A 19,917-nucleotide genomic window follows, 5' to 3' on the forward strand; every position below is an offset into this window, starting at 1 on the left:
ATAAAAAAAATCTTTCTTTTCATGATGTAGAAAAATTGGAGGAAGAGGGGTGAGGAGAGTAGCATAAAAAATTATTTTTCTAAAAAGTATTTTCTACTCTCTAACCAAATACTAGAAAATATTTTTCGAAATTTTTTTTCACTTACCAACCAAACAAGGGAAAATAAATGATAAAACCACTCATTTTTCATAAAAATATTTTCTAGGAAAATATTTTGCACGAAAAACATTTTCCTTCGTACCAAACACACCCTATAAATAAGAGATTTTGAACGTTCCTCAATCTTGGCCACAATCACCACAGCTGTTTCATTTTCTAAGAGCAAAAATGGCAAAAAGAAAATGTAGTTGTTTGGATGTGTTTAGCAATGCAAATTTAAATTTAAATTCTTTTCCAAAAGTTTACAAGCATTTTAAAAATTCAGCTGATTTCCACAATGCATGGCTGTGCATGCCGAGAATTGTTTTCGTCACAGTTAAATATGTTTTTGATGAAATGTAAGTATCAAATATCATCAAAATCAATAAATAAAACATTGGAGCTAACAATTAGAAGAGCATAAAATAGATGATAGTACAATTTATTGTACATTCATGAATTTTTGAATATCTACGTTTTAATTTCTTAAAGTAAATTAACTTAAGCTGATATAGGATCGACGATAACAACAACAACAACCCAGTATAATTTTACTAGTGAGGTATGGGAAGGATAGTGTGTATGCAGACCTTACCCCTACCCTTGGGTGGAGAGACAATTGGTCGAATTAGATTATTGAAGGGAAAATTTTCAAACAAATTATGACAAAAATATCTTTGTATGCTTTGGCCCCCGTTATTATTAAAACTGTGTAGTTATGATCGCCAGATAACAAAAAGTTGACGTAGTCACTTAGAGATATCAAAAATTCATTTCTTGAAAATCCTTCGTATGCAGTTTTTTATTTATTTATTATTTTTGTGTTTTTAATCCCTTCTTTTCCTTCCTTTTCATATTCATCTACACAACATTAGTAAGTCGGCCCATGCGAAAGTAGCCAAAACAGCCCAAAACCCGACCAAATTCGCATTTGTGAGCCCAATTCTCAGACTCGAAGAAAAGGGAAAAACAAATACAAGAACCCTAGTTCTAAAACCCTTGCAGTGGGTGGAGTGTCACTGTCTGGTTCACATTACCTTCTTCCTCTTCGTTTTTGCATCTGTTTCTCAGCGTAATTAAAGATGGTTCGAAGCTTAAAGAACCCTAAAAAAGCTAAACGGAAGAACAAGGTGCGATTTTTATCTCAAAAAGTTTGTATTCTTGTTTTGCAATCAATTTTGATGAAAGAAAAATCTTAAATTTAAATAAATAAAGCAGGGCGGAAAGAAAGGAGAAGGATCGTCGAATGAAGTACCGTCGCTGCCAGCAAAGGTATGGCAACCAGGGGTAGACAAATTGGAGGAAGGTGAAGAGCTTCAGTGTGACCCTTCTGCTTACAACTCTCTTCATGCCTTCCATATTGGCTGGCCATGCTTGAGGTAATAAATAAATAATTGAATTGTTGATATTAGTTATGTTAATATATCTTGTTTGAATGTGATATATTCTTGCATTTTATTGTGGTTTTGAATGAGGCAGTTTTGATGTGTTGCGTGACTCGCTGGGCTTGGTGCGAACTGAGTTTCCACATACTGTATATTGTGTAGCAGGAACACAAGTAAGCTCTTTTTTATTGCTTGAGTTGTTGTTGGATAGAAATATCATGAATGCTGATTTATTTCTAGCCAAGAGCTGCTCTGGCATTTAGCTTTTCTTATAATACGAGGAGGAGGATCATTTCAATACATTGATGAAACTTTTTTTTTTGTATGAGCAAAAGTAATTACTAACTTTTTGTACATTGCAGAAATTTCTTTTGTTTTATTTACTGCCCTCCCATTCATTTTTCGGATTTTTTTGTAACATAGCAATAGTTAATTATACGACAATATTTTTAATAAAACTTTGTGCATGTAACAACAAAATATCAAACCAACCTTGGGAGAACACAGAAGAATTATACGACATTTTTTCTTACTAATGTCAGCCTTATAAAGAAAACATAATTGTTTCCTAATGTCACTGTTTCTCCGTGTATAGTATAGAATTCCTTTTTTCAATTAGTAGGAAAAATGAAAGTGAAAACCCAAATGTTGCTCTCACCATTTGAGTTAGAGTAGATTTAAGCTGAAACATGTTTTTCTCATTCTTACAGGCAGAGAAAAGTTCTTGGAACTCGATTGGAATTTTTAAGCTATCTAATATATCTGGAAAAAGGCGTGACTTGGTGCCAAACAAGACAGGTGATGAGACTGATATGGACAGCGATAGTAGTGACAGTGATGAAGAAGAAGAAGAGGAAGCTGGATCAGGGACACCTGTTCTACAGGTACTTTTATTTCTTAACGTCATCTATATAGTTAGTATGACAGTGTATACGTCACATTTTCTTGCTAAAACTTCTTTTCTTAAAAATCTGCAGCTACGCAAGGTGTTTCATGAAGGATGTGTTAATCGCATCCGTGCTATGACGCAAAACCCTCATATAGTTGCTTCTTGGGGTGATACTGGTCATGTTCAGGTCAGACTCTTCCCAATAAAAATTCAATAATTGAATTTGCAAGTCGATAATTTAATTCTTTAAGTTGTTTTAACTTTTGAGAGTATTTATGATGTTTTTAACTGTTTGGCATCACTCTCCATGGTGCAAACACATGAATACATTTATAGAGAACTAGAGAAAATGTGAGATACAATCTTAAACCTCAAAATGGTATATTTCCATATTTGATCATGTTCTGCTGGGTTATATAGTTCTCTGTCAATGATCTGGAAGAATATATCCAGACCCTAGTATGATTTCTCCTCTCTTATATTAGGTTAATGGACTGGCAGGTTTGGGATTTTAGCTCTCATTTAAATGCTTTGGCAGAATCAGAGAGTGATCTTAGCCACGGGGCTTCTGCAGTCTCTAATCAATCACCCTTAGTTAAGTTTGGCGGACATAAAGATGAAGGCTATGCTATAGATTGGAGTCCTCTTGTTCCGGGAAGGCTCGTGTCAGGTATGGCATAAATAATCCTATCATCTTTGCACATAATTATTAATTATGGTCTGTGATGATATGCCATGGTCATAAATTAATCTTATATTTGATGTTGTTACTTGTCTCCTCAGGGGACTGCAAGAATTGTATCCATTTATGGGAGCCAACATCTGGTACAACATGGAATATTGATGCTAATCCTTTTGTTGGACACAGTGCAAGTGTTGAAGATCTCCAGGTGCTCATATAGGGCTTGCATCTACTTACCTCACCTTCAGTTAGGGGAAACTTTTGCAATTTGGACAATCTTATTACGTTTGCTAAATTCTAAAGCATTTTTTCCAACTTCCTCTGATGCAGTGGAGCCCTACAGAACCTTCTGTATTCGCCTCTTGTTCAGTTGATGGAAGTATTGGCATATGGGACATCCGTGTGGGTAAATCTCCTGCTACAACTATAAAGGCACATAAGGCAGATGTCAATGTTATATCATGGAACAGGTATTTGACTTTTCTGTTGTGTTACTTTCTACATCTATAGTTATGGTTAATTGGTTGTATAGTCATGTGATTGCTTTTTCGCCAGGTTGGCTAGCTGTATGCTTGCATCTGGAAGTGATGATGGGACATTTTCTATTCGAGATCTTAGATTGCTCAAGGTATTCTACTAGTAGTCCTTAAATTTGTGGCTGTTGGCACCAATGGTATTTATATGTGTGATTATCTAATACTCTCTAAATTCTGATTATCCGATTAAATATTTAACTACTTTGGGTGGGGGTGGGCTGCGAAGTGGGGATGACATTAGTAGCAGTTTGTCACGTCCTACGTCCAACCTAGTGGCTGAGCCTTCATTGTGGAAGAAACTGTGGTTTAAGAAGGAGAAAGGAGAGTATAGGTCATAACATGTACTAAGAACCAGGGTCTTACTAAAGTGTTAAGCTGCAGAATGAGTTAAAGAAGCTATCTATATTAATGAGCAAAGAGCTCTTTATATAGAGCAGAGTTACAGCCAGAAAAATACAGAAGAATATGCGTAAAGATACATAAAGATAAGATGAGATATAAACCTAACAAACTCCTAAAATATAAGTTAACTGAAGGATACAAATAGATACAAATATAGATAAACTAGTTCAAAATCTCCTATGTTAAAGGGACACTAGTAGAGTCCTTTACACGCCCCCGTAAGGTGGGGCTTATGTCAACAAAGTCAATTTGCTAATACAAGTTAAAGAATGAATGCTTATTCTCTTGTTTGCTTTGACAGGAAGGAGATGCCGTCGTGGCACACTTTGAATATCACAAACATCCCATCACTTCTGTCGAATGGAGTCCCCATGAACCCTCAACTGTGGCTGTTTCATCATCAGACAATCAGCTGACGTAAGAAAACCTACTGACACAACTCTAATGAGAATGTGGAACAGTTCTCTCTCTCTCTCCCCACATTTTGTTTCTTAATAAGTTTGGATGTTTCTCAATGGATGTAATCTTTGATTCCTTTCTCTATTTATCAGTATCTGGGACCTTTCTTTAGAGAGAGATGAGGAAGAGGAGGCTGAATTCAAAGCTAAAATGAAGGAGGAAGTCAATGCCCCAACAGATTTGCCCCCACAACTTCTCTTCGTTCATCAGGTTGTTATATCTATATATCTGTCTGATGAGAGCAAAATTTATCTGCTTTATGTTTATTCTTATGACATATCTCTTGCACTGTTAACAGGGTCAGAAAGATTTGAAAGAACTTCACTGGCATTCTCAGATCCCAGGAATGGTTATATCCACTGCAGCAGATGGATTTAACATACTAATGCCATCAAACATCGAAAACGCGCTTCCTGCAAATGATGCTTGATAGTTCATATTTCTGAAGTGCCTACTCTGTGTGATGGCATTTGTTCTTTTGCTTTTGTAATATATACTGTGACTGAGTTCCAACAATTTTGTCCCAGAATCTATTTATGGATCTTGAACTATAGCAATACATATAAATGAACACATTGCATGGTTGAGATGTGAGCCTTTCATTTTTGTTTCCTAGTTCGCGTTTTGTCCTGTCCTCCAGCTTCTCGAAATTTTGAACCTCACCATGTTACAAGAGTTCTAGAAATAGTGAAAGAATATATAAATAGGGATGTCGCAGTGATGATGTGCCAGATCTATAACAGATGCTATATTTTGCTAAGAATCTCCACTATGTTCATTTACTTATAGAAAGCACATGAAGAAGTAACGAAAAAAGTCTTTAGTGGGTATTTGAGAAAAAAGATGTTCTTTGAAAATATAAAAGATGTCACAAGGATAGGAGATACATATGAGATTTTCATATTAGATGGTTTACAATAGGGATTAGACATTTTAGGCTTGTACTTGTTTACACTAGTTGTGGATGATGTAATCATGTATAAAAGAAGAGGTTTTATGGCATGTTATTTGCGAGTAAAAAATTGTGTTGGATGGAATTAGATTAGATTAGATAAAACTGTGGTGTTTAAAGTTATCCTTGGATATATCCAATAAAGTGAGAGGGCTCTATAACCATATTGAGACTGGCAATGTTTTATTGTAATGAATGTGGGACCTCTAAAAACAATATATCATCTTCGTAGAAATTGGATACTGAAATGATCATACAAAATTGGACATCTGCATAAGGTACAAGTAGCAGGCTTCGAAAATAAAATGAAAAAAGGTCACTGAAGTTGGAGTCTTGCAGCATAGTATACACTCTGGCACGTTAAGTATAATAAGCAATGTCTCAGATTTCTTAAATCAATTCTACAGCCACCATTTAACATTGTTATCAAAACAAATAAAACTGCAAAATTGTGTTACATCCATTATGCCCATCGGGTTCAGCATCAATCAGATAGAAGCAGTCCCCGCAATAATCATACTTGTGTTACAGGCATCATGCGACTGGAGACAGCAGTCATCCTCAACATAATTGAGGGGAGCACCCTGATTGGGAATCTGCCATTCTATTACTAACATAGTTGAGGAGATACAGTGGCACAGCCTCGTTGTTATGAGTTTACTGATTTGCCTGTTAATTTGGGGAAAGGATCCTGCTTGCTTAAAACTACAACTTTGCTCTTGTGGGCAAAGTAACCTTTGACAAGGTTCTTATATATCAAAATGGACATGATGCACTCCACCTGCAACAAAGCACATAAAGCTCCAGTTGTGTAAGTAAAGGAAAAAGCACCAATTGAAAAAGGAAGATGAAATCTTAACCAACCAGTCTATAAGAGCCAAATAGTTTACCTCATCAACATCCATATCAATTTCAAGCCATTTTAGAGCTCTAACAATTAAGTCTAACTTGATTTGATGAGCTTTATTCTGATCTTTCTGCTTCTGGATGATATAGCTGTATGACCATTAATACAGTGATTTTAATACCTATATACAAATTAGAAAGAAACAATAAAAAGAAAAGTATGACACTTACATCTTCTTTAGTAACCTCTGGTAAACTTGGAGCTCTAGCTTTTCCAGGACAAGATAAACTCCAGACCTTAAGAATCTGGTAATGGGAGGGGTGCTATTAGGATATGCAAATATAATGCCTCACATCTAATAAGGAAAAGTAAACATACTGGTCTTCATGCTCCTGCAGAGCACGTCGAAGAAGTTGTAGATCCCCCCTTCTAAGAGCAAGCACAATGTTGTTGTACTGTAAAAATAATATAAAAGAAAAAAATGAGAGTCAGATCACAAAGCATGAAGCTATTGTTTTATACATTTACTCATCATAACGTAAACAATCACGCATTCTGATACATAAGAAGTGCGCCTCCTTGCATTTAAACACTAGAAAGCTACATGGTATTTCCCATGATAGCCATCATTTTATCGAGCAGAACTACTGTTTTGTCATCATCGAGAGACAACGAAAGACCGACCAAGCTCAACTAAATAAACTGGTTCACTAACTCCTCTCAGTAGAAGTAACTTTGAATTCGTGGATCTTCTACATTGGACAAACTTTTCAGAATTTACCCTCTTCTGATGAAGTGGGATTTTTTTTTTGGATAAGTTTTAGAACACAGTTTTCAAAAAATTCATAAAAAAGAAAGGAGGTTGAGGGTGCAACGAACTTCACATATGGGACGGATCTGTTGAAGTACTAGCTTTAGAACACAGTTTCCAAAAAATTCATAAAAAAGAAAGGAGGTTAAGGGTGCAATGAACTTCACATATGGACCAGACTTCTTTTAAAAATAAGTTGAATAGGGCAAAAGAATAATTTGTTTTAATAGAAGAAAGAGGACTTTGGTGCTTCTCATGACTCATGGAGCAGTGTTGAGGTCTTTCTGAACCACAAACGGAGTTGATGTAAGTTAATTATAGTAGAATATCAACAATTCTTTAACTTTCCAGGAAAGACCTCCAAATAAAGGATCATGGCATGGAGTACATTTTTCCATGTCAAATAACGAAGGAATAAACGAGCAAGAGAATAAATACTAAAGACGATAGACGATTATGCCAACAAAGGATAGACAAAAAGCTAAAAACAATTTTCTATTGGCCAATAGTTGGTACATCACACAACAGACACTTTCTTCCTAGAAACCATTCAACTAAGAGTATCAATTTTGTTGATGCGATCTGAGTGTACATTTTTTATTAAAGGGAAAACGTTACTGAAGTAAAAAAACTGATATTTATAAAATTTCGACTCTGAAATTTGTGAACAGTTGAAGCTACAATTTATAGAATTTTGTCAAATATGTCATAATATCATTACAGAGAAGTTCAACACAAAAACTGAATCGAGGAAGAATCACCATTAACATGTTTTCCATGGGAAATGAAATCACAATCTTGCTGGGCTTAAGTCAAGGAACTTATAGGATTGAATACCAACACATATTCTCAATTAATCTTGAGCAGCACTTAATACATATATCTGGGAAGTTCATTTTATAGTAACGCCGCTATAGCAAGCTAGTACAGAGTACCTAGACCTGACTAGATAGGTCTTAACTGCTAGCAAAATGCCTAATCTCATAGTAGTTGACTAATAGGCTAATCCAAGCTATTCAAAGGCAGTAGCAGTTTTTCCGTTGATATAAGTAAATGGTACTTCTTACTTATCCAAAATAAAAGGTACATTGTACTTCTTTTTCTTTGCATCATTGCAAGTTTAAGAACTAAAGAATATTATAATAAGAATAAAATGACGAATGAGGTTGGCTTGAGCCTTGAGGTGTTAAGAGCATAGGGCAACTAAGGAAGCAAGATAATAAAAACGAGGGGATGCTGAAATGATGATAATATAAACCTTTAGAAAAAAAGAATGTAGCTCCGTTAAGCTACACTCAGCAACTTGAATGAATTTTTTTAATCAGTAAGCTCAGCACCTTGAATGAATTAGCTTCAATGTTAAGAGTCTGAAAGTTAAAAGAAGAGACAGTTAAGATGCCCAGCACTTAAGATTATTCGACAGCAAACCCTTCCAAGAAATCCTTGGGGAGTATGAAGCTTCAATATTTCTAGGTTCCATTTCAGCAGTGTAAGAATCTCAGTGAAGTTCAACCAAAAAGAAGAGATCAGCAGCCATACCTCCCTAATATTTTTCAACCAGCTATTGTGAAGTAAAGCCACGCTATTAGACTAATCCAAAATAATCTTAATATTTCAAGCTGAATGAATTAGAAGACATGCAATACCTCAGTCAAATTGTACTTCTCCAAAAGTGAAGTTTTAGGTAAGATGCCAATTGAGAGCTTCACAGGTATCAGATATTTTAGAATCATCCTGTAAGAAATGCATAATCAATGAGATGAACCAAATGCTGTCAGTAGTAGTGCCTTGTTTGGTGCTTGAAATAGAAACTGACTCCTGGAATTTATATTCAGCATTTATTGCTGAAAATTGATACTTGTCGCAGGATATTCATTCTAATATTCTTTATAACCACTATTTCCTTTCATGAGTGAAACATTGTAATCCTGAAATATAGCAGGAACCAATACAGACCTTATATTTCTTACTTTCCGAGGATTGCAATGGCTTAGAGCGTATGATAACTTATGATCAGCAGCAGAAAAATTTTCATTGTAGACTTCCAACCGCCCAGTATAATACATGTAAGTAACCTTATCCCTAAGAGGAAATTCCTCAAAATCGAAAATGCGGGCAGTTTCAATGCTTCTCGTAACACTTTTACACAAGTGAACTGTTCCAAGCTTGAAGTAAATTTTGAACAGCTGGCAAGTCACATATAAAGCTCCAACACGTTTCGATCCTTTTCCAGCAAGGACTCCGAATACTTTCATGAGAAATGAGCCAGCACCTTTCAGCTTTTCAGGTGTTTTCCCATTAGAAGCCAACTCTCTATCTGCCTATACATTCAAAAACATACATCAGTTAACTTCAACAAACCTTCTCATTATCTAAATATAACAAGAGAGCTCTTACCCTTTCAGCTAGAATTCTAGTTTCATAGGCGATGACGTAAAGTGCTTCCAATGCCCAAGCTGATTCCCAGTTGCGGAACTCCTGAGTAAATGCACTGCAATCTCCACAAATCAATGTTTGCCCCGAGGGAGGGGGACAAGGGGTAGAGGGAGAAGAAAGAAAAAGGAGAGAGGTGAAGCTTAACTCACTTGGCAGCTTTTTCAAAAGCCTGGTAAGCTTCAACCAAGTTTCTGAGACGATAACTTTGTAAAGCACGAAATAGAGGGAGGAGAATATCTGCATACTGAGAGTATCTATCAGCTTGTCTGATTACTCTGCTAGCATCCTGTTTTAGACACGCGATACACCAAAATAACCACAAAATTAAAGATCAAATTTTATAACGGGGGTCTTGCTATCTACAAGAAGCATTCATTCACATACCAGATTGCATCTCAAAAAATATTCAACTATGTTATTAGTGGCCATCGCCTCACATAAAAAAAAGAGGCATAAGACACACAATGTGAAATTTAGATTTAGCGTACTAGGAAATATCAGTTGAAAAGTAATAAGATGCACACTGCAACTTCATCCAGAGAATTTCATTTACCCAGAAAAGGGAATCATCAATCCGATTCAAAGCCCTAAGTTATAAAGGAAAACTATCAGGCTATTTAGTTCATACAAGTAGAAGACTTTAAGTACATACGTGAATTCAATGTCTCCACAATAACCCCACAATAAAAACGGACTTTTGAGCTTTGCCTGGGTATTGAATGCGCAAAAGTGAATTTTTTTAAGAAATCTCGAAAGACAGATAGTTCAATGAAGGTCCAAAATTTAAAGGGTGGAGGAAGAGAAATAAGAGCGAGAAAGAGGAAAGTGACCTGGAAAGTGATGAGGGCATCGGAGACGGCAGCAAGGAAAGATGGGGTAGAAGAGATGGAGAAGATAAGGGAGAGAGACTTGGCGTCTTGGGACGAAACGGCGTCGGAGAAGCGGTTTAAGAAGTCTGTGATTCTTCTATGAGCTTCTCCCATACTTATATACGCCATTTTTGTCCTTCTCCTTCTTCTTCAACTATCTGATTCCAATTTCTTCAGCTATCGTTGAAGCTTTTTGGTTTTGCTCGGAAATGGCCGCGTGAGCAGACACCAAAAGGGGTCTGTGAATTTCTCTGAAGGAGCACGACAGCTGGAACGACGCCGTTTGTATTGTCGCACTATTAATCTTTTAATTTTTTCGACAGGATTTTAAATATTTAGAAATTACCTACAGAGTTAAAACGTCTAAATATTGTAAATAATACTCCATTATTATCGAGTAACTCCTACATATGCAACGCGTATAACCCTCATAATAATGATATTAGGCATTAATTAGGCATACTAGAATTCCCTATTGTAACTTATGATGTTCAACGCCTATAACTTGGACCGTGTACAAAGTTTCCCTATTATCTTGTTTTCATTATATTTATTTTATTACACGTTTTTTTTGTACCAGTATCTATTTGTATTCACGAGCATAAGAAAATAGATCTCTAAATTTAAAAGAAAATAATTATCAAAAGCGATTAAGGTATCTATAGAACGTTTATAACACCAAGATGAGTAACAAAAGGATGTGGATGTTAATATGTATGTGTAGACACACAAAGTTAGATAAGATAAAAATTTATCGCATCTAATAAAATGTGAAAGTACCACACATAAAGGATAATTGGAAGAAAGTTGCTTGAAATGATTTGTCCATGTTCGACCTCGACCTCAAGATGTATTGAACCATAAGTGTGGAGACACCTATGGTTCAATACTTGACGGTAATCAGATAGATCTAAAATCAAATGGGACAATATTTTCTCAAATTTTACATAATTTTTCAGAATTTATATAATTTTTGATCGAAATAAAAATATAGTAAAAGCCCAAAAAATCATACATGGGATACCAACTAGTTCGGATATGATGGTATGCTTATAGCGTTACTATAGGTTTAATATTTGTTAGGAGTCTTATTTGTTTGATTTAAAATGTATATGCTGGTAAAAGTTATATAGATTTTTGGTGTCAAGATCTCTAAGTTATTAAATATTTTTGGGGTGAAAACAATTTGATCATCCAACTTCATCTTAAAAATTAATCTCCTCCTCCAATATTAAATAATAGAAATTCTGCTCCTTGAAACTCAATTGTATTTTTAAAATACCTATTTATCCTCAATTTTATTAGCCCTGATCGATATTTCTTTTTTACTTTTTTAATATCACGATATTTTTCTTTATCTATGTTATAAATTTTACCTATAGTAAAAATCACTTTTAAAAAATTTAAAAAGATAAAAAATGATAATCAATCATATATAATTTATTAAAATTGAATAATGAAAGAAATGTGCAGAATTAAAATATTGGAGTAAAAGCTCTTGTTAATATCAATCAAATAAAATGTGGCGCAGTAATATAAAAATAAAGTTAAATTTATAATAAATTCCTAAAAAATTACATATTTATACCTTGGATGTTCTTTAAATTACAATTTAAAATATATTTAGTTAATAAAAATAAAAATTAAGAATTAAAATTCAAAGATATACATATATACATACATAATAAAGAATAAAAAAGAGAAAGTAAAACTTAAATATATACTTAATATTAAAGTAACAATAAAAAAGAGTAACGACAACAATTTTGTTACAAATTCATAAAAGTACTATTCTAATTAAATCTTTTTGAGCTTTAATAATAAAATTCAAAACAAGATATTTAGCTTAGTATTTTACCAATTTAAATATAATTTTTTTTTATATGCATAGAGGAGCAATTGAAAATGTAGGGTAAAATAGATAATGCATGTTTGATTTTTACTGCAAACTTGGGGATAAAAATGATTTTCACCCAATATTTTTGTAATAATATGAATCCAAATGAATATTAAGTATTATTTTATAGCATGAAATTCAGGTATAATTTATTGTTATCAAACACACATTTTCTTTTTCTTTTTCAAACAGAGTTTCACTAGATATTCTGGTATCCACATAAGAAATTCCCCCATTATTCTGCAGAAAATTCTTTCTTTGATCTAAGCACCAAACTGATCTTCCGTAGTTTTAACGAAAGTCCAGCACCTGACTTGCTAATCAATCCTACTTCCTCCGAGTCTGACGCCTCCCTTTCAACTAATAAGTCCAATCATTCCATTTCACTTCCTTCACACTCCATTTCCCATCTGCCATAACAAGAACCAAAAGACTGAATTGTTGAATACACTCCGGACTAACGGAATCATTCGATCTCAGGTAACTGATTCTCTATACCCTTTTGAAATCCAACTTCACCCTTTTCAATTCTTTGTCTTTGGTTGCAATTTTCTAAGCTCAGAAAGGCGAAAGATTGTACCTTTTTTTCTATGTGGGATGATGAATTCTGATTCAGTCTCCCTCATAGCATCAAGCAACAACAAGCCAATGGCAATACTCACAAAAGAGGAAGAAGAAGACCCACCAATTTCCACCTCTTTGCTTTCTTTTGACACAGATTCTTCTTCCACATTTACTCCTCCTAAACCCCCTTTGACTACTCTAATTTTCACTGCTCTAATTCTCGTTACTTGTATAGCTCTCTCTGCAGCTATTGCCTTTGGTTTCCTCTTCTTTTCCTCCTCTTATTCACATCCCTCTCAACCCATTTCTGATGTTGTATCACGGCCACTCAAGAAACTCAAACATCCAGTTGTTCTCTTGATTTCCTCAGATGGGTTTCGCTTTGGATATCAGTACAAAACAGATGTGCCAAATATCAATAGATTGATTAGGAATGGGACAGAAGCCGAACTGGGTTTAATTCCTGTGTTCCCAACTTTGACTTTTCCTAATCATTACGCCATTGTTACTGGTTTATACCCTGCTTATCATGGTATCATAAACAATTTCTTTCTTGATCCCAATACTGGAGAGGCTTTCAGTATGGGGAGTCATGATCCCAAGTGGTGGCTTGGGGAGCCGCTTTGGGAGACTGTGGTCAATCATGGTCTTAAGGCTGCTACTTATTTTTGGCCTGGCTCTGAAGTAATTAAAGGAGGTTGGACTTGTCCTGAAGCTATCTGTATGAGGTATAATGGTTCTGTGCCATTTGAGGAAAGAGTTGATACTGTTCTGAACTACTTTGACTTGCCAAGTGATGAAATTCCGTCGTTTATGACGCTCTATTTTGAAGATCCTGATCATCAGGGTCACAAGGTTGGCCCAGATGATCCTCAAATCACTGAAGCCGTTGCAAGAGTTGATGGTATGATTGGGAGGTTGATCCGAGGTTTAGAAGAAAGAGGGGTTTTTGAGGATGTGAACATTATAATGGTTGGCGATCATGGTATGGTTGGCACTTGTGATAAAAAGTTAATCTTTTTGGAGGATTTGGCTCCCTGGATTGAAATTCCAAAGGATTGGATACAATCATATAGTCCATTGCTTTCCATTCGTCCGCCACCAAGTTACTCCGCCAAGGATGTGGTTACCAAGATGAACGAGGGTTTAAAGTCGGGGAAGGTTCAGAATGGTCAGTATTTGAAAGTCTATTTGAAGGAGGAGCTGCCTGCCCGGCTGCATTATTCTGCAAGCGATCGGATACCACCCATCATTGGGTTGATTGATGAATCATTTAAGGTCGAGCAGAAGAGCTCAAAAAGGAAAGAGTGTGGTGGATCTCATGGGTATGACAATGCATTCTTCTCAATGAGGACCATTTTCATTGCCCATGGTCCTCAGTTTGCCAGGGGCAGTAAAGTGCCATCTTTTGAGAACGTTCAGATTTACAACCTGGTCACCACAATCCTTAATATACAAGGAGCATCCAATAATGGGACAACATCATTTCCGAAGACGATTCTTTTACCCAGCCACTGAGACATTTTTGACAAAGCTAATTAGGGATGGATTCTTCATGCTACTAGAGGTGAGAGAATATCATGTGATTTTTGTATGCTTCACTTAACAATTAGAGAAAAAAAAGATTGTTATAGTTGATTTAAGGTGATGCACCTTGTACCTCGTGGCATGACTTCACTTTTATTGGCTTCTGTAATTAGTCTATTAGGTGTTGCAGCTTTTATTTTATAGCTGGCCTATTTTTAAATTACTAGATTGTGGCTGTTGTGTAGATAGAGAATGAATCGATAAAGGAATGTCCTTCGATATATTTGTTAAACATATTCATATTCTATCTTTTTTCTAAATGAAAAAGTTATCAGTATCCATATTTTATCTTTTACTCCATATGTGGTATGTATTTTGTTTTCTATCATCTCGTTACCTTTGTTGATTTTTGGCGTTTCTTTTTTTGGTTTTGGGGTGGGTGGGTGGGAACACTCTAGAATGAGAAAGATTTCTTTCTCCTTTATTCATATGATGTTCCGTCCATTGTTTTTGATTGATGAGTTGATAAAATTGAAACTGCAAATGATGGAAGCAGCAAAGTTCATAACTAGATAAACTTTAAACATTTTCTTTGGGACTTAGAGTGAAATGGACTCATCTAAATTCGTTCAGTGAAAAATCGTCACATATCTGTTTGCCATGTGTGATTGGTACTAGGAACTTTGACTTCATAGTCCGTGCTCTTGATCATAGGTTAGGCTTACATTTAGCTTGTGCTGCCATTTTTGTTGTTCCTGCTACTATAACAAGAGGATGCTGGTGCATGTTTCCTAGTGTCGCATTGTCAAGGCAATAGTCTTGGACGGTGATTGTTGTGATTAACACATTCTTATTTTCATGAAAGTGTCTTTATTTCTCTGGACTTGCTGTTGAATCCCGTTTTCATGGTTATCCCTCCCCGTGGCACTCTTTAGAGAAATTCGTAATGTCATACCTGATCTCAAAGATGTTGTTTCTATATGCATTTCCGAACCAAAATAGCCTGCTTTTAGTGGATAACTGTTATTACTTCTCGTTTCTTTTCTTCTTTATAGAGAAGTTGTTTCTTCAGCAAGATGGACCTTTCAAGTGTTTGTCAACTCATAGAATTCGATAGTTATTTCACATTTTTCCGCATAGATATTTGATAGTGGGTTTCATTTGATTTGGATATGAAAAATGCTCCCTTATAGTTCGGGTGTGCTTCTTCTGTGTCTGTTAATGTTGGATCACTGAGTACCTTGATTCTAGTTGGTAACTCTTAGCGGAGCTTTTATATCATATATTAGCAGAAAAATTAAGCAACTAAGATAGGACTGGAGATTACATTAAGATCTTTTCTTCTTTTCTCCATTGATAGGTCATATGTTTGCTTTAAGAAATGAAAGATACCTAATATTGTCATAATGGTCAATGCATTATAATGGTGTAACTGTTTGGCTGTCATGTCTGATAGCTGGTAGATTATGAGTAGCATATTAGATTAGTGAAGTAAGCCCTCTAAAACACAAATGGAAAGCAACTACCTCAAGTGCTTAATTCCTCCTAGCATTATGAGTTGTAATTTTCTTCTAAAATTCCTTAGAAACATAGCAACAACCCAATAAAAACACAAAAGTTCTTCCAATCTAATTGGCCTTTTTTCTCTTTTTTTTTTTTTTTTCTGAAGATAGCTTCCAAGAAAGGCAATAAGAAGCACCAAAGAGTTGAAGTGTTGGTCGAATAACCAAAGTTGGAATAGGCTAATGCATGCATCCAAACGCAGCCTTAATGTAGACCAACTATCAAAATATTAAAAAAGAAAAGAACAGAAGAAAAAAAAGAAATATCAAAGTAGACTGTTTTCCTCGTAAAATATGGTTCACAGAAATTCTTCACATGCAATTTGCTTTTATGTTTATGATGTTTGTGTCCAGCCTTTTTGAACAGTAGTACACCATTTTCACACAATAATGCCAATATCTCCGTAGGAACACACGAAAAAATCAAATTGCCCCTTCAATTCAATGGCTTTCGTTTTCCACATGGTAGGGTCTGAGTTTCCATTGATATAACTTGGAGCATACACAACCTTGTTTGTGTACATATAGGGAACTAAGATTGCCCAAAAAGAAAGTTTTAAAATGAAGTAAAGGAAGATTCAGAGGAAGAAAAAAACATCTAAAAGGATCTTACTTTTTGTTTCCTACATCTCTGAATTTGTGTTCATCACCTTAAATTGCTAAGTGAAGCATACAAATATTATCTCACATCCCTAATTAGCTTTCTCAAAAATGTCTTAGTGGCCGGGTAAAAGAATCGTCTTTGGAAATGATGTTGTCCCATTGTTAGAAGCTCCTTGTATATTAAGGATTGTGGTAATCAGATTATAAATCTGAACATTCTCAAAAGATGGGACTTTACGGCCTCTGGCAAACTGAGGACCATGTGCAATGAAGATGCTCCTCATTGAGAAGAATGCATTGTCATACCCATGAGATCCACCACACTCTTTCCTTTTTGAGCTCTTCTGCTCGACCTTAAATGATTCATCAATCAACCCAATGATGGGTGGTATTCGGTCGCTCGCTGAATAATGAAGCCGAGCAGGGAGCTCCTCCTTCAGATACACTTTCAAATACTGACCATTCTTAACCTTCCCTGACTTTAAGCCCCTGTTCATCTTGGTAACCACATCCTTGGCGGAGTAACTTGGTGGTGGACGAATGGAAAGCAATGGACTATATGACTGTATCCAATCCTTTGGGATTTCAATCCACTGAGCCAAATCCTCCAAAAAGATTAGCTTTTTATCACAAGTGCCAACCATACCATGATCACCCACCATTATGATGTTCACATCCTCAAAAACCTCTCTTTCCTCTAAACCTCGGATCAACCTCCCAATCATCCCATCAACTCTTGTAATGGCTTCAGTGATCTGAGGATCATCCGGGCCAACCTTGTGACCCTGATAATCAGGGTCTCCAAAATAGAGCGTCATAAACGATGGAATTTCATCACTTGGCAAGTCAAAGTAGTTCAAAACAGTATCAACTCTTTCTTCAAATGGAACAGAACCATTATACATAAGACATAGAGATTGGGGACAAGTCCAACCTCCTTTATTAACCTCAGAGCCAGGCCAAAAATAAGTAGCAGCTTTAAGACCGTGATTGACCACAGTTTCCCAAAGCGGCTCCCCGAGCCACCACTTGGGATCATAACTCCTCATACTAAAAGCCTCACCAGTATTGGGATCAAGAAAATAATTGTTAACAATACCATGATAAGCAGGGTACAAACCAGTAACAATAGCATAATGATTAGGAAAAGTCAGAGTTGGGAACACAGGTATTAAACCCAATTCAGCTTCTGTTCCATTCTTGATCAATCTATTGATATTAGGGGTATCTGTCTTGTACTGATACCCAAAGCGAAACCCATCTGAGGAAACCAAGAGAACAACTGGACGTTTGAGTTTCTTGAGTGGCCTAACTGATACATCATCAGAAATGGATAGAGAAGGACGTGAAGAGGAGGAAAAGAAGAGGAAACCAAAGGCAAAAGCGGCAGAGACAGCTAAACAAGTGACAAGAATTAGTGCTGTGAAAATTAGAGTAGTCAAAGGGTGTTTAGGAGGAGTAGACGGGGAAGAAGAATCTGTGTCAAAAGAAAGCAAAGTAGTGGTGGAAATTGGTGGTTCTTCTTCTTCTTCCTCCTCCTTTGTGGGTATTGCCATTGGCTTGTTGCTTGATGGTAGGAGGAAGATTGAATCAGAATTCATCATTCTACGAAAAAAGGTACTGTCTTTGGTGTAGTTGGATTTCAACAGGGTGTCCGGAGAATCAGTTACCTGAGATGGAATGAGTAGATTCTTCAATGGGTAACACAGTTTCTGAAGTGAAAACTGTGGGCACTATACCTTCTTCTGGTGTGTATTCAACTGTTCATGTTTTGGTTCTTGTTATAGCAAATGGAAAATGGAGTGCGAACAAAGTGAAATGGAACAATGGAATAGTTGAAGGGCCTGCTTCCGAGGAAGCAGAATTACCAAAGTCAGATGCAGGACTTTCCTTCTGACTACACAAGATTAGTTTGGTAATTTGTTTAACGAGATATACATAATTTGTACAACAAGGCAACAACAATAAATTAGGGTGATTTGCACAAATAGGCTATTTCCGTGACACCATTGATAAAAATGAGACTGTGCCGCAAAATCACAAATAGTGATGACTCCTATAGGCATCCAACTCAAGAATTGATCTTCAAACTCTTATATAATGTGAAACAAAAGAATGAGGAACTCGTATATTGATATCAATTTCTGCACACCTCATATATTACACAGTTGAAATCAGTAATCCAGTGTAAGAGGCTAAAAAACAGGTTTAGAACCTGCACTCAACTTGGTACGAATGAATTACATCATAACCAGTTAGATTCAAAAGGGTAAAATCTGCCGAGGATTGTCGAACTCCAGTCAAGAACCAAAATTTTCCTCTTCCCTGTTTTCGAACCAATTCTGATAGCATCATAATGGTTTTGCTTTTGAATTCTATAATTTGTGTTTCAAAATCTTCTTTGATAATTTTTCTGCACAAGTTTAAAAGGCAACATATGTATTTTTTCCTTAAGAAAAGGAAAGATACCTAACATTACGTTGATGTAAAGGTTAAAAGAATGAAAAAGACGAGTAAGATTTGGAATAGGAAAAGGTCAATGCATTATAATTGTGCAACTGTATGGCTCTCATGTCTGGCAGCTGGTAGGTTAAGAGACAATTGGACAACAACCTAAAGACAATCTTTCTGGAACTTCCAATCCCAAGTTATATGAAAATGACCATGATAGTAGTAACTTAACACATTGCATAAGGAATACATTTCTCCTCATTCCATTTTCCTAAATCAACGACTTTTAGTCTCAATCATGAATGTGGAACATATGCAACTCTTCGCCCAAAGAAAATCAAGACTACATTAATAATTGTTGGAATTTTAAAGAGCTGAATTTCTTGAGATATAATTTTTTTATTGTTCTAGACCTTATCAAGGATACGACCAAGGCCTTTTCTTTTTCTATTAACTATAACGACATTGCCATTTGGAGGATGTTACGAATGTAGGGAAAAGTTATAAATTTCTCATAACTTAATAGTTTTGGTTCGAGTCTTATATATGTATTGAAAAATTCATTATATAAGTAAAAATAATTAAATTTGAAACTAGAAAATAAAATAAATCATAGTAAGATCTCAAACTTAAACTCATGAAGTTTCAGTCTTACATTTTAGAAAAGTAATAGTTATAAATTGTTTGATTTCTGAAACTAAAATTCAGTGTTTGAATTCTCCTTATAACCTTTCCTTAGAAACATACCAATATCCTCACAATTCACAAACACCAAGATCTTCTAATCATTGATTTTTTCTCATTTTTTCTGTGAACAGTTTTCGTTGAATTGTTGAAATGTTGACCAAAGGTTAAAATCATGCATCCAAACGCAGCCTTAACGTAGACCAATACTAAAAAATAAAA

The 19,917-nt window shown here is 35.5% G+C and overlaps 4 protein-coding genes across 5 annotated transcripts; 2 read left to right on the top strand and 2 right to left on the bottom strand.

The window, feature by feature from the left end:
• Positions 1–1,097: 1,097 nt before the first annotated feature.
• LOC107800908 (protein HEAT STRESS TOLERANT DWD 1) lies at positions 1,098–5,079 on the top strand. Of its 2 annotated transcripts, none has more exons than XM_016624175.2 (12): positions 1,098–1,269; positions 1,355–1,518; positions 1,619–1,697; positions 2,235–2,408; positions 2,502–2,600; positions 2,915–3,083; positions 3,197–3,303; positions 3,426–3,565; positions 3,651–3,723; positions 4,335–4,450; positions 4,585–4,702; positions 4,791–5,079. In XM_016624175.2, exons 1-12 carry the CDS (start codon positions 1,222–1,224, stop codon positions 4,920–4,922), a joined length of 1,419 nt encoding a protein of 472 aa, XP_016479661.1. In that variant the 5' UTR covers positions 1,098–1,221; the 3' UTR covers positions 4,923–5,079. The 2 variants fall into 2 exon arrangements, with proteins under 2 accessions (XP_016479661.1, XP_016479662.1); XM_016624176.2 differs by having other exon boundaries at positions 1,100–1,269; positions 1,358–1,518.
• A 688-nt stretch (positions 5,080–5,767) lies between these two features.
• LOC107800906 (enhanced ethylene response protein 5) lies at positions 5,768–10,702 on the bottom strand. Its single transcript, XM_016624173.2, has 9 exons — positions 10,369–10,702; positions 9,688–9,824; positions 9,500–9,593; positions 9,059–9,423; positions 8,749–8,836; positions 6,670–6,746; positions 6,522–6,596; positions 6,335–6,440; positions 5,768–6,225 (listed from the first exon to the last, which is right to left on the bottom strand). Exons 1-9 carry the CDS (start codon positions 10,534–10,536, stop codon positions 6,094–6,096), a joined length of 1,242 nt encoding a protein of 413 aa, XP_016479659.1. The 5' UTR covers positions 10,537–10,702; the 3' UTR covers positions 5,768–6,093.
• A 1,799-nt stretch (positions 10,703–12,501) lies between these two features.
• On the top strand, positions 12,502–14,739 carry LOC107800907 (uncharacterized). The gene has a single exon (XM_016624174.2). It carries the CDS (start codon positions 12,902–12,904, stop codon positions 14,384–14,386), a length of 1,485 nt encoding a protein of 494 aa, XP_016479660.1. The 5' UTR covers positions 12,502–12,901; the 3' UTR covers positions 14,387–14,739.
• A 1,667-nt stretch (positions 14,740–16,406) lies between these two features.
• LOC107800902 (uncharacterized) lies at positions 16,407–19,132 on the bottom strand. Its single transcript, XM_016624165.2, has one exon. The coding sequence runs from the start codon at positions 18,162–18,164 to the stop codon at positions 16,674–16,676; it is 1,491 nt and encodes a 496-aa protein (XP_016479651.1). The 5' UTR covers positions 18,165–19,132; the 3' UTR covers positions 16,407–16,673.
• Positions 19,133–19,917: the final 785 nt, after the last annotated feature.

This window comes from Nicotiana tabacum, chromosome 2 (assembly GCF_000715075.1).
Source record: "Nicotiana tabacum cultivar K326 chromosome 2, ASM71507v2, whole genome shotgun sequence".
Classification (NCBI taxonomy): Eukaryota; Viridiplantae; Streptophyta; class Magnoliopsida; order Solanales; family Solanaceae; genus Nicotiana; species Nicotiana tabacum.

Bases quoted from the DNA above. Each gene is read 5' to 3' on its own strand.
- LOC107800908 (XM_016624175.2), top strand. From the start codon at position 1,222: ATGGTTCGAAGCTTAAAGAACCCTAAAAAAGCTAAACGGAAGAACAAG. The intron at 1,519-1,618 runs GTAATAAATAAA...TGAATGAGGCAG, and splicing joins ATTGGCTGGCCATGCTTGAG to TTTTGATGTGTTGCGTGACT. The intron at 2,601-2,914 runs GTCAGACTCTTC...ATGGACTGGCAG, and splicing joins GTGATACTGGTCATGTTCAG to GTTTGGGATTTTAGCTCTCA.
- LOC107800906 (XM_016624173.2), bottom strand. From the start codon at position 10,536: ATGGCGTATATAAGTATGGGAGAAGCTCATAGAAGAATCACAGACTTC. The intron at 9,424-9,499 runs GTAAGAGCTCTC...TTGAATGTATAG, and splicing joins CTAGAATTCTAGCTGAAAGG to GCAGATAGAGAGTTGGCTTC. The intron at 6,597-6,669 runs GTATGTTTACTT...TCCCATTACCAG, and splicing joins CTGCAGGAGCATGAAGACCA to ATTCTTAAGGTCTGGAGTTT.
- LOC107800907 (XM_016624174.2), top strand. From the start codon at position 12,902: ATGATGAATTCTGATTCAGTCTCCCTCATAGCATCAAGCAACAACAAG.
- LOC107800902 (XM_016624165.2), bottom strand. From the start codon at position 18,164: ATGATGAATTCTGATTCAATCTTCCTCCTACCATCAAGCAACAAGCCA.